General features: G+C 53.2%; 1 protein-coding gene across 1 annotated transcript in view; it reads right to left on the bottom strand.

Moving 5' to 3' along the window:
• Positions 1-545: 545 nt before the first annotated feature.
• ZSWIM5 (zinc finger SWIM-type containing 5) overlaps positions 546-16,957 on the bottom strand; it is a 100,400-nt gene continuing 83,988 nt past the window's right edge. The window contains exons 5-14 of the mRNA XM_034063870.1: positions 15,358-15,537; positions 12,823-12,999; positions 10,334-10,480; positions 9,253-9,390; positions 8,529-8,789; positions 7,957-8,092; positions 6,187-6,344; positions 3,943-4,106; positions 3,618-3,699; positions 546-3,021 (exon numbers count right to left, since the gene is read on the bottom strand). Coding sequence (XP_033919761.1) covers positions 2,159-3,021; positions 3,618-3,699; positions 3,943-4,106; positions 6,187-6,344; positions 7,957-8,092; positions 8,529-8,789; positions 9,253-9,390; positions 10,334-10,480; positions 12,823-12,999; positions 15,358-15,537 — 2,306 coding nt within the window. The 3' untranslated portion in view covers positions 546-2,158. The remainder of the gene's footprint in view (positions 3,022-3,617; positions 3,700-3,942; positions 4,107-6,186; positions 6,345-7,956; positions 8,093-8,528; positions 8,790-9,252; positions 9,391-10,333; positions 10,481-12,822; positions 13,000-15,357; positions 15,538-16,957) is intronic.

Genomic DNA, 16,957 nt, shown 5'->3' with positions numbered 1-16,957 from the left:
TACTGCTCATGTGGGAATAGGCAACATGGCATTAAACCAGGGCATCATTTAGTGGGTGGGGGGACACTCACCTAGGGGACAGGCAGCCACATAGCAGGAGCCTGCAGACAATACCGCCACCAGCACCCTGCCACACTGGCTGGGATCGTAGCAAAAACACTGTGGCCCTAGCACTGCCATAATCCTCCTCCAGCTCCCAGAGATTCTCTGGGACCATCCCACTGGTCCTGGAGATCTCTTCCCTCCCTATCTCCTCTGATCCTTGGGCAAAGTCTGCCTGGGGCTCAGCAAACCCTGCAGGAAGCAGCAACACTGCTGCCAGCACCCAAGAACTCTGAGTTATGATTCCATGCTACTCCATCCCACACTGCAGCACACTCAGTCCAGCCTGTCTGTAGACAGACCAAGATGTGGACACCAACACTGCTCTGGCTGGCATGGATGGGGCAGTGTCCCAAGCTGGGCAGGGACCTGCTGACACCCAGCCACCCAGCAAGCATGGTGACCCCTCCAACTTCAGAGAAAGGCAGTAGAGATACAGGCAGTAACGTTCATCCCTTTTATTATTAAACATCAGATGAAGGTCGCACACACACATACACGCACGCAAAACAAAAAAGTAAAAGAAAAGAAAAGAGGAAAAAAAGAGAGAAACAGACTGGTTGAAGACTGCTAGTTTGGTGGCGACACAGACCGAGTACAATTGGTTTCCTGGCCGGAGCGCGGACACAAGTCACTTGCCAAAAAAGTAAAAGTCAAACCAGACAGCAGATACCTAGCCCACGTTCTCTAACTACAAGTCACCATCCAGACCGGCCCTGGCCCCCCCAGCCCTCCCGACCCGCTGGCAAAGAAATGAACCAAAACCAAAGAGCTGCCAGCCCAGGACTGGAAAGTCTGCCCCCGGCATGGGGCGAAGCCAGGAAGGACCAAGCATTGGCTGCACCACGGAGCTGGGAAGCCAAACAGTGCTTGCCCCTGCTCCCTCCCCAGGAGCCAGCAGCCCTGGTGCCCACCTGCCTGCCCAAGCACCTTGCACCCCTGCGCCCATGGGAGACGGTGTGTGCGAGGCGATGAGCTCATGTCCTCCATCCCCAGCATTCATGTGTGTCTGAGCGAGCGTCCCCCGAGCCCCTTCCTTCGCTGTCCTCGAGCGTTGGGCTGCTGCTCCTCCTTCCTTCTGTCCATCCATCTGTCCATCCGTCCGTCCCAGGGCTGCGAGTCGACATTCGCCTCCCCCCACACCCTTCTCGCTGCCGACGATGCCGTGGGGACCTGAGAAACGTTCGCGTGCCTCCTCCTCTTTTTGTCTGTGGTTTTTGTTTTGTGTGGTTTTTTAAATAATAGTTATAATAATAATAATAACAATAATAATAATAGCAATAATAAAAATAATCGCCCCAGCCCATGACAATTTCAAGTATCCCCCAAATAAAAGACAGAATTATAAATAATTATAACTTTACAATTTAATAATTGACACATATACTATAGTATTTACAGTATCATAAATGCTTTTTTTTTTCTTTTTTTTTGTGTTACTTTTAGTAAGCAATCCCTGAGAACAGTTACTTTAACTTGTTTTATTGAAGTATCTTCACAAATAGAGGAGTTTGCATGTCTCGGGCGGGCGGGAGAAGCGCTCTGCAAAGCCATCGCTTTTGGTGACGCATGAGGTTCTAGTGTCGCAGGTTTCTTTGCTCGCTCTTCTGTATTTTTTTCTCTTTTCCTATATATTTTGAATTCCCCATGTAAATTTAACGATTTCTGCACTTTGCAACCTTCAGATCCCTCCAGCAACCGCTTCCTTCAGGAAAGAGGTATTAGATTTCCAGGTTAGCTTTTGGTATTGGCAAGGGAGGGCAGGGGGCTGAGTGAACCATCCTTTTTCCCTGTGGTTGCCTTTTGGTTTGTGCCCAAGGAATCTCTGGATCCTCTCAGCGTGTGAAATGGTTAAATCCAAGAAAGGAAATAAAATTAAAAACAGAAAACAAACAAAAGAAAACAAACAAACAAACAAACAAAAAGAAACAAAAAGACCAGAACAGAGCAGCCTCTGCCGACGGGGGGAAGGTGATCTCTGCTTTCCTTCCTTCTTCTCTCCCGAGTCCCCTTTCTGCGGCCGGACCCTGCCAGTGAGCACGGCAGGGGCCGGGGCTCACCCAAACCGCTCCCGTACCAGCAGCATCAGTTTTTTCTTGCCTTTATAGATTTGTTTGAGATTGTCAATGAACTGGGCAAACTGTATGTGCCCGTCCTGCGCCAGGAGGAAGGTCTCCCTGGCCTTGCTGAGGAACTCGATGAACTCCCCGTAGTGCCGGGGGCTGATGTGGGTGAGCCGGGAGTGAGTGGTGTTGATGTAGGCGCTTATCGTCGCGTCCAGCAGCTGCCGCAGCGGGGCTTTGTCGGTGGACATCAGCTTTCCCGAGTTCCTGCGGCCGGGAATGCCGGCCAACCCTGGGGCCGTCATGGTGCAGCGGCGAAGGATGTCCGAGAGCACTGTGGCACAGTGCACGCTCTTCACCACCAGTGGGATGATGGCCGCCAGCTCGTTTTTGCCTAGAGAGTGGCTCAAGGCGCAGGCCCAGAGCACGTCGTTGATGGCTGGGTGCGTGTCCTGGTTGTAGGCCAGGTTGAGATGCGTCATGGCCAACGAGGCCAGTTTGAACGCCCGGAGCGGGTAGCCTCGGTGCTCCATGTAGCGGGCGATGGTGAAGAGCTGGGTGTAGGTCATGCCGGTGGAGGCAGCGTCGATGACGATCTGGTAGGCGGTCTCGAAGGCAATGTGGTCCTTCTCGCAGAGGGTCAGGGCAGACAGGGCGCAGTTCTGGGGGTCCTTCATGGCACACTGCAGGGCCAGGGTGCGGGCACAGCTGGCCAGCTCTTCCCGCTGTGGGTAGTCCAGGCTCAGGCGCAGGATGGTGTTGTGGGACATCACTGTGGCCGCCACAATGCTGGTGGCTTCCGTGGGAGTGAACAGCGAGTACCAGCTCTGCAGGATGCTCACCAGAGCCCTCACCCCTGCAAGAAAACACTGGCATCATGGCACAGCCCTGGAGCCTGGCTCGGATCACAGAGCTCCTCCAAGTGCCAGGACAAAAGCCAGGGCAAAGCCAGCTTGTGGCAGTGCTGACCTGCTGCCTTTGACCCAGCAAGGACAGGGCAGAAGGGGACAGGCAGAGGTTACCCTTCACTGCCATGCTGCAGGGCACAGCAAAACACTGCTGGCCTGACCCAGGTCCAGGGGACCTGTCCCAGCCCCATACCTGGCCACTGTTGTGGCCCCATCCCTGACAACTCTGAGGTGCATCCAGTTACACAGGGTGCTGAGGCGCTGGCACAGGGTGCCCAGAGAAGCTGTGGCTGCCCCATCCTTGGCAGTGTTCAAGGCCAGGTTGGACACAGGGGCTTGGAGCACCCTGCTCTAGTGGAAGGTGTCCCTGCCCGTGGCAGGGGGTTGGAACTGGATGAGCTTTAAGATCCCTTCCAACCCAACCTGTCCTGCGATTCTATAAATGGGAGGCCCAAAAGAGCTCAGATGCACAGGGCTACGAATGACTCTAGGGTCCCTCCCACTGCATGCAGGCTGGGTCCCCCTAGCACAGCAAGGCACTCACCCACTTCGGTAGCGCATGTCACCAGCCACCTCACCATCTCCCGCCGCCGCCAGTTGAGGGTGGACAGGGTCATGCGCATCACCTGCAAGGCAAACTCGGGGTGACTGTGTGCACCCACCACAGTGGTGTTCCTCAAAGATCCCTCTGTCCAACCTGGCTACCGGCTCCCCAGTGCTGCCTTGCTTCCACCCAAAAGCTCCCCTGCTCAGGGAGGAATTTACGCCTTCCACAGGGGACACCCCGCTTGGTGGAAGACCATCACCCGTGCCACTGCCAAAGCACATGGGGCAGAAGGGCCACCAGCATTCCCAGTGCCACCCCGTACCTGGAGTCCCAGCTCCAGCGCCACATTGAGCAGCGTTGTGTCCGAGTTGCTGTCGGCTGGCGTGGCGATCTTGAAAGCATCCTGAGCCAGCTTGAAGATCAAGGAGGAGGAGTGGATGTTCTTCTGGATGGCCTCCAGCACTGTGCGTAGGCGCAGCATGTCCCCTGGGTGCAGGCAACAACACTCAGATGGGCTCAGCCTCCCTCCAGCTCCCCCTCAAGCCCCATCTCCTGCCTGCACGGAGTGACTGAACAACCCCTTCAGCCCCTCTGGACACCCATGTGAACGGATGCACAGGGATGCTGGATCAGGCCCTGCAGTCCAACAGCAAAATGAAGTGCCCTCCCCGGGAGGTGACACATCTTACAGCACCCATCCTCACTCAAGAACATCCTCTCACAGAGAGAACAAACAAGCCTGAGTTATCCCAGACACATCCTGGAGCATTAGCAGGCATTTCCAGGCACCTGGATGTTCTACCCTGGGTTCAAGTTTGACAGCTGTAAAGCAGACTCTTCCCAACAAAGGAGGGGTTTGGGGAGATTCCCAGTGCTGAACGGCTGCAGAAAGGTCATTCTTCATTTAGAAACAGCAAAAAGAAGAAGAAAAGCTGCTTCCTGTATACATACTGTCTTGATCAGGAAGTCCCTTCCCTCGGCAAGGCTAGCAAAGACTGGGCCAGGGCCACCCAGGTACACTGCGGCTTGGTCCTGGATGTGCCAGGTCAGACACACAGCTCTCACAACTGAGAGAGGCTGAGATACCCCCAAAGCACAACACCCAGTGGTGCTGTAGGTCTCCTGTCACTGGAAGCCATGGGTGCTACAAGGATATGTGATGGCATTGGGAAATGGGCAGGATCTTGGAAGAGGGGCCCATCAAAGCATATTAGTATCATGATGCTGTATCTAGCCTTAGAAATCCTCCTTTCAGCCCCTGTGGGACACGGAGTGCAGAAAGGGACCTTTGGCATGGGTGCAGACCAGAGATACCAACAAGTCATATTACGTCTCTGCTTTGTTCCAGGTTCATGTTTTTACTCTCAGTTCTAAATTGAGCAGACGAACCTTACACAAAGAAAACCAAATAACACACAACAATGTGAAGGACCTAGTGCTGCACCTGGGTACACAGAGACATCTTAGAATCAGAACCATAGAATAGTTAGAGTTGGAAAGGACCTTAAGATCATCTAGTTCCAACCCCCCTGCCATGGGCGACAAACAGCTAAAGGCATCTCCTGCCACCCACAGCAGCCACTTGCCTCCCCAAAAAAGCTTGTGGGAGCATAGGCAAGAGAGGCCTTGAGGACACAGGAACATGCTGTGGTGGGGGACACCTGGAGAAGGGGATGGTGGGAAAAACAGATGCAGTCCAACAGCCCTACACCCCTGGCATAAAAACCTCATTTCCCATTAGGCACTGGAAGGGAGAAAAAACTAAAGGATAAACCAGGTACAAGCTCTCCATCAGGAGATCAGCCCTGGAAAAGCAGCAAAGAGGAAGAAGATGCTAAGGCAGTGAGGCTGGATGTTTAATGAAAGGCCTGTGCCTGCCTTCATCACTGTGCCTGGGCAGTGACCAAAGAGGCCTGAGAAACCAGTGAGGAGGTGTTTTACGAGTCCCTGGTGGCTGGGACCAAGGCGTCCCACCCAGCACAGCTGGCCCCATCTCCAGCCCTGCCGAAGGCCACACATGGTTTGGTGCACGGAGAGGTATTCACCCTCTTACAACCTGTGTAAGATCATTACTACAGGGTAGAAAGAGACAAAGCAGAGGTAAAAGGATAAGAAGCTTCAAACTAAACCATGGCATGAACCTACAATACATCTGGCAGGATGAGCTGACCTGGCAGCTGATCATGCTGTAGGACAGGCATGGTCCAGCACCACCCAGGGACAGAACCCAGGATCCACAGCACTGTGGTTGGCATCCCTGCAGGGCTGCCTACATCTCTGCAGAACCTCCTGAACTGTCCTGCCCTGCCAGAGTATGAGCCTTGGGGCCTTTTAGGATAAGAGCCCTGGAGATCCCAGAATCTAGTGGGCTGCTCTGAGGCCAGGTTACTGTGCCCTACGTGGGACAGGCTGACAGTGGAGCACTGAGCTGGACTCTGCCAGTACTTGAGTGAGCGTAACCAGGAGCTCCCTCTTCTCTCCAGGAAAATCCCTTCGATGCTCTTGTGCAGCGTTGTCCCATCACCCCTATTCCGGATTCATGTTCAGATTCAAGGTCCCCACCAACCTTTGGCTGCCGTGAGCATGGTGGAGGCCAGCTCGCACTGCTGCGACTCCAGGTGCCCCAGGGTGAACCAGCGTGGGTATCTGCTGGGGACCACCGAGACCAAGTGATGGGGATGAGTCACATCGCCGGATGGGGCTGTGGTCTCCAGCACAGGCAACCTGAAGGGCAAACAGGAGAAGGCAACATCAGACCCCAGCTCAGCCCCAGCATCGCCCCCTTCTCCCCAAGGCACTGGTGAGGTGAGGCAGGGGCTGCCTGCAGCAATGCCTTTGAAAGCATCCTGCTGCTGTGCATGTGTGGGGCTCCCAAGGCTGCATGCTCAACACATGGGCATAGGGATCAATCTCAGGCTGACTTGAAAGGAAGAGAATGATCCGTGAAGTGATTTATAAACTTGTAAGGAAAAGCACAAGCCTTAAAAAAAACAACCAAAAAGCAAATTCCCTCCTCCCTCCCCACTCCTTTCATGTCAGAGTGCCCAGCAGAGCCCCTGCCTTTATCATCTGGTTCTTCTTAAAATGGCCGGTTATGATCAGAAGCAGCAGCAGATTTCCCCAGGGCCTCTGCAGACGGGTTAGGTTACCTGCTCTGCAGGGAATATTTGAAAGCCTGGAAAACCCAGGGGAGAAGGAAGCCTAAGGAAGGGGAGCAGGAGTCTCACATTGCCGGCCATGGTGACAAAACCATGTTGGCTCTTAAAACCCTTGAATTGGTGCTGGTGTCACCAACTTGATGGCCAGCCAAGGTGTGCAGGAGGGCATTTGTTCCCTTGGACATGGAGAGTATCCAGCCATCTCTGCTGTCCTTGACTGCAGGCTTGGGGTACCCATGGGGCAGCAGAAACCCAACCTTCCCAGCCCAGGTCAGAGACACCCTGACACAGGGAGTCCTGGCTGTGAGCAGGGGACAGGCTCTAACAGATGACACAGGAACAATGTGCACCCCATGGACACTCAGTCATACTCCTGTTTGATGGCCCCAGGCACAGCAGAGGCCCTTGGCTACTTGTTAGGTCTGGTTGTCCTGCTGAGCAGTTCTTCCCAGGACAAGGGCATTTCCAAATTTCCCTAAGTTTCGGGGAGAGATGACCCATTTCATTGAGGAAATGTCACAAGAAAGATGATGCTCTGAGCTGGAACTTTTAATGGTGTTGAAGGGAGAGGGCTGCTCTGGGGTTGATCCTTCAAAAGCATTAATTCATTTGAGAAGTTCCAGCCTGTTCTAGATCCATCCAGCCCCTGCCAAAAAACTGCAGTCCACAGGCTGGTATCTGAGGTGTGTCACATACCAGGGAGGGATGTGGGGCAGCACTGCTCTGCACTGGCTGTATCCCCAGGCCCATAGATGAAGCTGGGCTTTAATGGAGAACAGAGTGTGACTGTGCTCTGTGCTGGCTCTGTGACATCCTGGAGCCAGGGGCAAATCATCTGCCTAGCTGTCCTGGGATAACAGCCTGTGTGCCTGCGACCTGCTCCAGCAGAGGATGGAGGAGCCTGAGGTGAGGCGTTGGGCAGAGAGCTGGACCAGCGACCCATGCAAATCCCTATGGATTGGGCTTGCAAACCAGGAGTCACCCAAATTGAGAAAGGGGTTTCTTTGCACTGCTGCTGTGCCCAGGTGGACCCTTACACTCAAAATCCCAAGGATGGCAAGCCCCAAGCCTTCCTCTACTCCATCCCTGCTCTACAGTTGCAAAGCATCCTGGATTCCCATTAGAGCATAGGAGAAAGGCAAAAAGGGGGGCAGAGACAGAATCAAACATGCACCAACCTCATGGCCCGCAAAGCCAGCTTGTACGCCAGGTCTGCATCATGGGGCAGCAGGGCAGAGAACAGGTATTTGGCAAAGGTGTGCATGGGGACGCTCTCACGGTGGATGACTTCTCCCAGGCCGCTGAAGGGACCACCTAGGCAGAAGCAGAGCCCATCAGCAATAACCAGCACAGCAGGATCTGTGTCTGGGGTTTGCACCATTCCTAAAGCTTTGAGGATCTGCTCAGCAGCTCCTTAGTGCATTACTCAAGTTGGATCCAGGGCAAAGAGCTGCTCTTTCCTTTTCTAAAGACCTTTTCAGGTCAAAATTCCTCAGAAACCAAGGCCCCGTGCTTATCACCCTTCTCCGTAGTGCCTCTGAGGTGGTCTCACCCCAGGGATGTCAGCAACCCCTTGCTTTGCCAGATGATGGGGCAGAGCAACCATCATACAGACTCAGCACCTCACCTACAGAAGCCAGGATGGGGTCGGATGGGGTCAGCCAGGTATAAACCTTGGAAAGGGCATTCTGGAGGCGTTACCAATACTCAGTTAAGACACAGAAGCCATCGGGATGGACCAAGCCCCCACCTTCCAGCAGCAAGATGCACTGCTTCCGCAGGGTCTGCACCAGCACCGGGTCCAGCTCCAGGTCCTGCAGCCGGGCAATGATCTGCTCCTCATTGCGGCACACCTTGTCCTGGGCATAGAGACCTTCAGGCATCACTCTCTGCTGACCCATCCCCATCAGGGCCACCTCTAAGGCGAGGGACAGGTAGGACTCGCCACTGTCTTGGCTGCTGGTCGCAATGGGCACGTGCTGATACACTGGTGGTTTGGAATCCCCGGCATCTGGAAGAGGAGAAAAAGATGCACCAGGGTTAGAGAGAAAAACCTCTCAACTTCAGAAGCAAGACCCACACTTCTCTACTGCCTGCCTTCAGTCATCCATGATGGATAAAAGCTCCCTGTGAGAGAGCTCCATATGGCTTCACCCTCCTTCCTGCTCTCACTAGGAGATGCAGAAGACCTGAGATGTGCAACAGGATCTGACACCAGAGCCTTCCCATGGGCTAACATGCCTTGGGCCAGCTCTGCTAAGCTGCTCTCCTGCTCCGCTTTGCCTGCAAACGCTCAGGGCCACTAACTCCTGCTCTCTGCACTGCAGCTCTTGTCCTCACTGCTCCTTGCAAGGGCACAGAGAGGGGAGGCTCAAAGCCCAGGAGCCCTGAGCCCCAGTCCTGCCCTAGGGTTTGCCCCCCGGGCTCAGTGCAGCAGCAGCCACCAGGAAGGAGCCGGGAGGAGCACTCAGTACCTGAAATTTCAAGGCAGTTTTCCTCTTCTAATCTACAAGCTTCGGTCAGGGTGAGAAAGAGGCAGCCGATGGGGTTCAGAGGGTGGCCTACCCAGCCCTCCAAGTTAGTGATGGTTGTGGCTCCTCGCTGCAGCAGCTCTGCAAAACATGGAGCAGAAAGACTGTAAGAGTGAGGAACTTAGACAGATTCTGCACCCACAGGAGTCTCTGAGACCAGAGTGGCCTTTTCTTACCCCATAGCCTGGACTCAGGGACCTCCAGGGCCAACTCTGACATGGTAGTTCACAAGGGCAAGGAGCAGCCACCATGCACACTGCCAGACATCAGGAGCAGGCACCCAACAATAAAACATGCTCCTAAGGCCCCTTGAGATGCAATAGTTTGTTCTCTGTTCTGGGAGGACACAGGGGACTGCAGAGACCCAAGATGGAGTTTATAAAGTCAGACTTAGGGACTCCTTTGCAATGGTAGCCTGAATGTTTTGGAAACACAAGGAGAAATCTCCTTGGAGATGACAGAGACTCCCAGTGAGTCCCAAAGGCTCCATCTTTTGATGATCTCAAGCTGGCAAGGTTCACGAGTCACTGGTCACCAGTAGCACTGCAGTAACTGACCCCAGCTCCCTGCCAACTGCAATTGCAATAGGAGAAACACTGGGCTTGCCTCCTGGAATAATTTATTCAGCAAATGCAAGGTGGAGGTAGCACACACAGCCAGTTACTGCAGCTCTGTGAAAAAGCAACTCCTCTTTCATGCAGGCATCACTTGCCTGTGCAGTCCTTATAGGCAACAAGTCACAGTGACAGTGGGAATATGAACATCCCTACTCCAGCAGCCTAAAGACAGCACATGGGCCCCTCTGTCCGTAGCACGTGGGTACCAACGCAGTTTGGCTCAAGCAACCGGATGCACCAGTTTGCCTTTCTAGGGTGTGAGTAATGCCATACAGCAGTGCCCAGCATCAACCTCTGCTGCTCTGGCTGGGGCAACACCTCTCTCTGAGGTGGAGAAGACATTTCCAACCAGCTGAGACTCTCCAGACAGACCTGGTGGGACACTTCTCCCATAGTTCCACTCATACCTTTCTTCTGGTGCTTATATATCTCCAGCTGCCTTTGCTGCTGCAGTCGCAGGGTGTTGATTATGGCAACAGTTAGTCGGAGAGCTTCCCTGGGATAGCCATGGGAGCGCAGGGCATCCACCCGAGCACAGGCGGTAGGGACGTGTTCTGAAAAGCAAGGACAAACATGGGCATGGTTGAGGCAGAGGAGCACAGAAATTCACAGGATGGTACTGATCGGGGGGGGAGGGGGATCCTGATAGCATCAGGCTTCAGATCATTTTCTTCTTCTGATCTTCCCCAAACCCCTGCAAAACTCCTGCTCCTTGTCTTGAATTCATCCCTTTCTCCTTCCTCCTGGCAGGGATACCTACCAGGAATACTAACAGGACTCCTACAACGTTCAACCCACAGCAGCTACGTCAGTGCCTAAATCCCCACCTCCACAAACCTTATCTAATGGAGGCATTTCCAACACACCATTGCTGCAATACGACGGCTCCGAACCCAGGTTGTGACAACCCTGCTGTTCATTTCTCCTAAAATCCACATGGCTTATGGTGATTTCTCTCACTGCCGTGCACCCAAACACTTCCTGGTGTCTCATCCAGCACCTCTCCCAGCTCTCACGCACAGGTGATGGCTGTGCATCCAGCCCTGCGCTGGGGGCACTGGCAGACTGGAGGTGATGCTTTGAACTGCTTCCTTAACACCTCCATGGAGCACGCTCTGCAGACACCCCGTCTATTCTGCAGCCCTCCTACCTGGTGTTTTATTATTAGGAACAGTTGTGTGAACCCTCAAGACTCAAATTGCTCAGGAATTCATCTGTTCCTGCTCTCACCTGAAATATCAAGCAATTGTGAGGAGGATTATGACTGAGTGAGAAATTAGCAGGAGCAGATGACATGACATGCTGCATAACAAGCAGTGAAAATCCCATTTTCTTGCAAAACGTCCTAGCAAGGGTGGGGGTTAGGGAGCGGGGGAAGGCAAACATGAAGATCTAAAATTATGGTAAAGGGATAATTTCTATTCCTGGAAGAACTCAGAAAGCTCTGGAAATGCAGACAACCACCCCCACAAACGGGGTTTCCACATCCCAAAGGTCACCCGCAAGAAATGCACGAGGAAGAGGTTTCAGAACAGACACATCTGTAAAAGAGCTTCTTGTTGCTCCCTCTATTCATTTGCTAAACGGATGGAATATTCAGCTTCTTGCTGAATTCATCACTGAAGCTGCTGACAAATCACACTCCTCTCCCAGCACCGAATCCCTGAAGGGGTGCCAAGAAAGCCAGAGCCCAAAATCCCAGAATCACAGCAAATACATCAGAAAAATAACATGCACCAACCAACTGGGCCAAAGGGCTCGCCAGAACCCAGATTATGCTGGGGACAGGGCAGCTGGGGCCCCCACATCCCTGCTAGATGGAGTCCATGGAAGCAGTAACCTACCACTGCTACCTATGGCTGCGCAGGGAGGAAACCTGCTGCCTGCAGCTACACAAAACTCTTCCCAGAGTAGAAGTGTCCCTTCCTGCTCCAGCTAAGCTAGCAGAGGTGCACCAACAGCCTTCACATGTGCCCTTTTTAACTTATATCCTGGCCTTATGAGCAACTTAGTGCCAGCTGCTGCAGAAACCACATCTCTGGATGACTTTAAATACTCTCCTCCCCTTCTGGCTGGGTGATGGCAGACCCTGGCTACTGGAGCAGATGACAATGCAGTGGTGGGTTCGGAGTCGTCCCATGTCCATATACTCACCTCTTGGGCTGTAGGGATGAGGCATCCAACCTTATGGAGGTCTGGGGGGCCTGCATTTCCCATTTTGGGGTCAGTCTGAGGACTGAGAGCTACAGCAAGCACTCACAAGCCCTTCATCTCACTTGTTCTCATCACAGCCTCATCATAGCTGTCGAGGGTCTACAGATCTACCCAGGGTCATGACTTTGCAGGAGAGAAGTTGTGTGGCTTGAGGTACATTGACTAAAGGTCTACAACACAGGAGGGTACTGGGCTTAACTGATCCTGGGTGCCTTAAACTCATACAAGGCTTAATTGTACTCTCTGCTAATTGCCTTTGAGGCAAGACTAAAGAGAGAGTGAGAGTAGGGAATTAAAAATCCAGAGGATACAGCTGTGCCCTCCAGACAACTTCCAAGGATTAATTGTCCAGTCCTGCTGCACTGGAAACAGTGAGAGCTTGCATGGGGACAGATAACACTGGGAGGATGAAAGAGAACATGATGAACCTGGTCCAAGCTGCCCAAGGGGAACCCAGACTGTGAAGCTGTTGGATTTGCTGTAAGGACTGTGGCTGGGGTGTGGGAAAGCATCCAGTTCTTCTGCTCGCCCTATCCTCAGGCTAAGGGCCAGGGAGGTAATTTCAATCTAGGATGCAGAAGCTTGCAAAGAGCCAGGGTACCAAAGCTTTCTTTTGATGCTTTGGGTGGCTCTTCTCCACTAGCACCTACCCACCCCAGCCATGCCAGGTTTGGATGCTCACCCAGCCACAGCGGCTGCCCCTGGGAGTTGAAGAGGAGGCTCTCGCCCTCCCGCTGGTAGGAGGGAGACACGTAGAAGTCACTGCTAATGATGCGCTGCAAGTGGCTGTCCTGCCAGTGCAGGTCACAGCCCTCGATCGCTCGCGTGAACACGGTTCGTCTGGGCCTGGCCAACGAGTCTGCAAAGAGAAAAGCAGTCAGTGCCGTGGTGGGGCAGGGGCAGCCTGTTCCTGCCTCCAGACATGACCCCCTGGGCACAGAAATGCCTTTACAATGAGAACAAAGCCCCACAGCTCCCACCCCAGACACTCCTAGCTGAGCTCAGGGGCTCTGGCTCCTGCACTGCGACAGATTGCCTTCAGATATCTCTGCTGCCCGTCCCATCTGATGGAGACTGCTGTCTCCTTAGACAGCACTGCAAAGTAACTTGCTAGAATAGCTGCCTTGATCAGAGAGGTGTGAAAAGAGGCAGGACTGCCCATCTGTTTGCTTTCCAATGATAATCCCAAGTCACATACGAGGCTGACGCCTTGAAATGTGGCAGTGCCTTCCCACCCCTGTGACATTCACTGCCAAGAGTCAGGACTGGGCTTCCTCAGCGTTAATGCCTTGCATCACTCTTCTGCTCCAGCACAGTCTCCCAGCTTCACTGAACCACAGTGACACAGATCAGGTTGGATGGGGCTTTAAGCAGCCTGCTCTAGTGGAAGGTGTCCCTGCCCAAGACAGGCGGTTGGAACTGGATGAGCTTTAAGGTCCCTTCCAACCCAAACCAGCCTGGGATTCCATGAAGCCATGAAGGGAACTCCATGAGTGTGTCTCATCTGTCTTCTGGCAATGGGGGGAACCATCACCTTCTAGCAACCTCTGTGGGCTGTGTGAGGGGGCTGGAAGGGAGGAGATATCATCATCTGAAAGCCCACTGTTGCTCTGCAGCAGATGTCTGCTCCTCTGCAGAGCTGCTCTGTAACTTCACTGATGTTTTTGGAGCTATCAAGTGCTGGGCAAGCATTTCACACTGTCCAGACAGATCAGACAAGTGGTCTGTCAGGAGGAAAAGGCCTGTCTGGAGCAATCCTGCTACTGCTCCAGCCACATCGGATCATGAAGGCCAAACACAGCCGGCAGGCTGCAGAACTGGAAGCCCTAAAGGAGGTGCAATGATGAATGGTCGGTCCTGAAACCCACAAGACAGGCCAAGTTAAAAGCATTCAAGAGTGAAAAACAAACGGCACTGCTCAAAGCTGATCCAGGAAGGCTCCATAAACACACTAAGGAAACGATGGCAACAAGCAATTAGGCTGAATGCTGCAGGCACCCCAAGGTGGAGAGAAATGAACCAGGTGCTGCTGCATAGAGAACCAAGCCCGCTCACTTTACCAGGAAGGATTTCAGGAATCAGCTGTTCTTCTTCAGCAATGAAAGAGGCTGGCAGCAACCTGCAGCAGTATTTGCATACACACAAACATTAACCTCGGGACACCTCCAGGATCCATCCTGCTCTCAGTTCCCTGCTTGGAGATGCAGGAGCATAGGGACACAGGGATGTCCTAGGCCCATGCTTTGGAAACTCCCTGCTCGTCTAAATAAAGTGACCTGCTCAGCCTCAGCAACCTGCTCCGAATGCCACAGTGAATCCTTGATGAAGCTGGGAACACCAAGGGGGAGTCCCAGGGCTTGCACAGGACATGGGAGCAAGGCCAGGTTTAATTTAAGCTGTTCCCAAAGGATGCGCACAGGGAGGCACACAGGGACATGCGGTCCTGGCTGTGGCTGGGGTGGGTTGGCAGCATGCATCCTCCTGAACCCCTGCTGTGGGGCTAATCCCACCCAGGAGAGTGAAGTTTCCTTCATGGCATGGCTGCCAACCTGTCCTCTTCCCACTTCCGCCACACGTAACACACCAGAGAGTAATTCCAGCACAGCAGATAGAGGGACAACAAGAGCAGTAATTTTTCAATTAATTTCCCTCTTCCTGTTGTGCAAAGTGGACAAGTGGTTAAATTTAAAGGGATCAAATGCTTTGTCAGGGGTTGAGGAAATATTTTGGCATGAAGGAACAACCCCATAACTACATTGCTCCATTTGAGCTCTGCACATGAATGGCATTTAACATTCCTGGCTAACAGCTTATCTACCACCTGAATCACAGCCCATAAGCAAGGCTCAAGGGCAGAGAAAGGGGCTGTGCATCATCTCCAACTCTTCACTCCCACATTACAGCCAGGGCTTCCAAGCTCATCTCCCCTCCAACTCAAGCAGTGCAGGTTTTCTGTAGGACTGCATACTCAAACCATACCATAGGGGTCTAAACTCCCCCAAAGTCAAATTGCTTTAAAACAGCCACTAATTTGATGCTCAAAATAGAGGCAACTTCACCAAGATGCAGCAAAGACCCAAACATTTCCAAGAACTGTTTTGTATTCCCATGACTCCCGGACACATCACCACAGGTGAACTGAGGTCTGTTGACTTTGGGGTGAGTTGTGACCCAGACCTAACCCCTGCCTGCATTTCCACTCCCTGCCCGCACTCACCTTGGCTGTGACCAGAGCTCTGTGTGAGCGCGTTGGTGATGTTGGGAAGCTCGTTACCGTAATTCCCATCTTCCAGGGGACACACATCCATCTCGCCCCACTTGCGCAGCTGCCGGAGCCAGCAGGACTTCTCTTCCAGCTTGCAGTGCGGGTTTAACACCACGCACACCCACAGCGCCCCTAAACAAAGCCAAGGAATCAAGGAGGTGCCACCACCAAACCCACGGGGCAAAGCTCTTCTGCTGCCACGAGAGCCGGCAAGGTTCTGTCGGTGTTCGTAAGCTCATTTCAGCATAATGCACAGACCCAGGAGGGGGATTTACACAGCTCTTAAATACAGTAAAACTCCTCCGTAATGAAGCTAAATTATAATCTCCTGAGATGGGGGACAGTGGGGAGGAGGGAAGGAGAGAGCGGCTGTGTATGAATTTGTGAGTGCTTCTGTCTGCCAGGACAAATCTAGTGTTTGAACTACACATCAAAGCATGCTTAAAAACACTGGCAAGCTGCAGAGTCTCTATCTCCAAAGACTAACCTGATTTTGATCCTACCCATGTTCCAAGTGCTTTAAAGCCCGCTCCGAATGCTATTTCATCTGCCATTGTTCTTCAGGCCATTTGCATTCAACTATTTAAAAAGGAGATTTGGTGTATTTTCTTCCTTTTTTTTTTCCTTTCCTTTTTCTTTTTTCAATCCCAAATAACCCCCAGAGCCTGCAGAGGAACCAGCAGAGGAACCTGGCACTTGGCTTGATGTCACGCAGGCAAGAGCCCTGAAGGCGTGAGCCCTCCGGTCTCACAAGCAGAGGTGCCCATCAGCAGGACACCCATGCTGACACCCCTGTCATGAGATTTCACAGGCCTGATGATGCTGCCTGTTGCCTTACAGGCAAACCCAGGCCCAAGGTCATTTGTCATCAAGATCCAGCTCATCCTTTCACAAGACAGGGCTGATGCTGGTGCTGTGAACTGAGCCTTGCTGACTCTCCCGGGTCACCCACTGCTCTGAAAAGGGCTGCGACAACCTAAATAAGTACAAAATGAGGAACTGCCCTGTAGCTAATGGCATTTCTGTTCAAACCTCCCTGCAGGGCTGCCAGCATACAGCATGTCCCTTCCCTTGTGCCTGCCCTGTGGGGTGGGATAGCTGGGCAATGTCCCCAGGGATCCCCCTGGGCTGAGCAGCCTGTGCTGCTCCTCTCTCTGCCCACACTGGAGCCTGCCACACACAGAGGACAGCCTAGCCTGCCACAGAAACACCCTCTCCTGCTTCTCCTCCATAGGCCCAGCAGAGACCTGGAGCATCTTCCTCCTCCCCACCCAGCCAGCTGCTCTCCCCCACTTCTCCATCACTCCCAGAGCCAATGTTCCCATCCCAAAATGACAGCCAGCAGCAGGACAACATGACCCGATATGGCTCTGCTGCTGGCGATGGGATTCCTCCATGTTCCCAAACCACCTCCCTCACCCACTGTTTTGTGAGGCAGTTCCCAGCTGCACAGCCATGAATCGAGCCAAACAGCTCCAAGCGAGCCTGCAGCTCTGACACAGCCAGATGTGAGGCAGAACCAGGCTGAGCAGTGATGTCCTCATCCAGCTTC

The sequence above is a fragment of the Melopsittacus undulatus genome, chromosome 6 (assembly GCF_012275295.1).
Source record: "Melopsittacus undulatus isolate bMelUnd1 chromosome 6, bMelUnd1.mat.Z, whole genome shotgun sequence".
Taxonomy (NCBI): Eukaryota; Metazoa; Chordata; class Aves; order Psittaciformes; family Psittaculidae; genus Melopsittacus; species Melopsittacus undulatus.
This window is presented reverse-complemented; position numbering and strand designations above follow the sequence as displayed.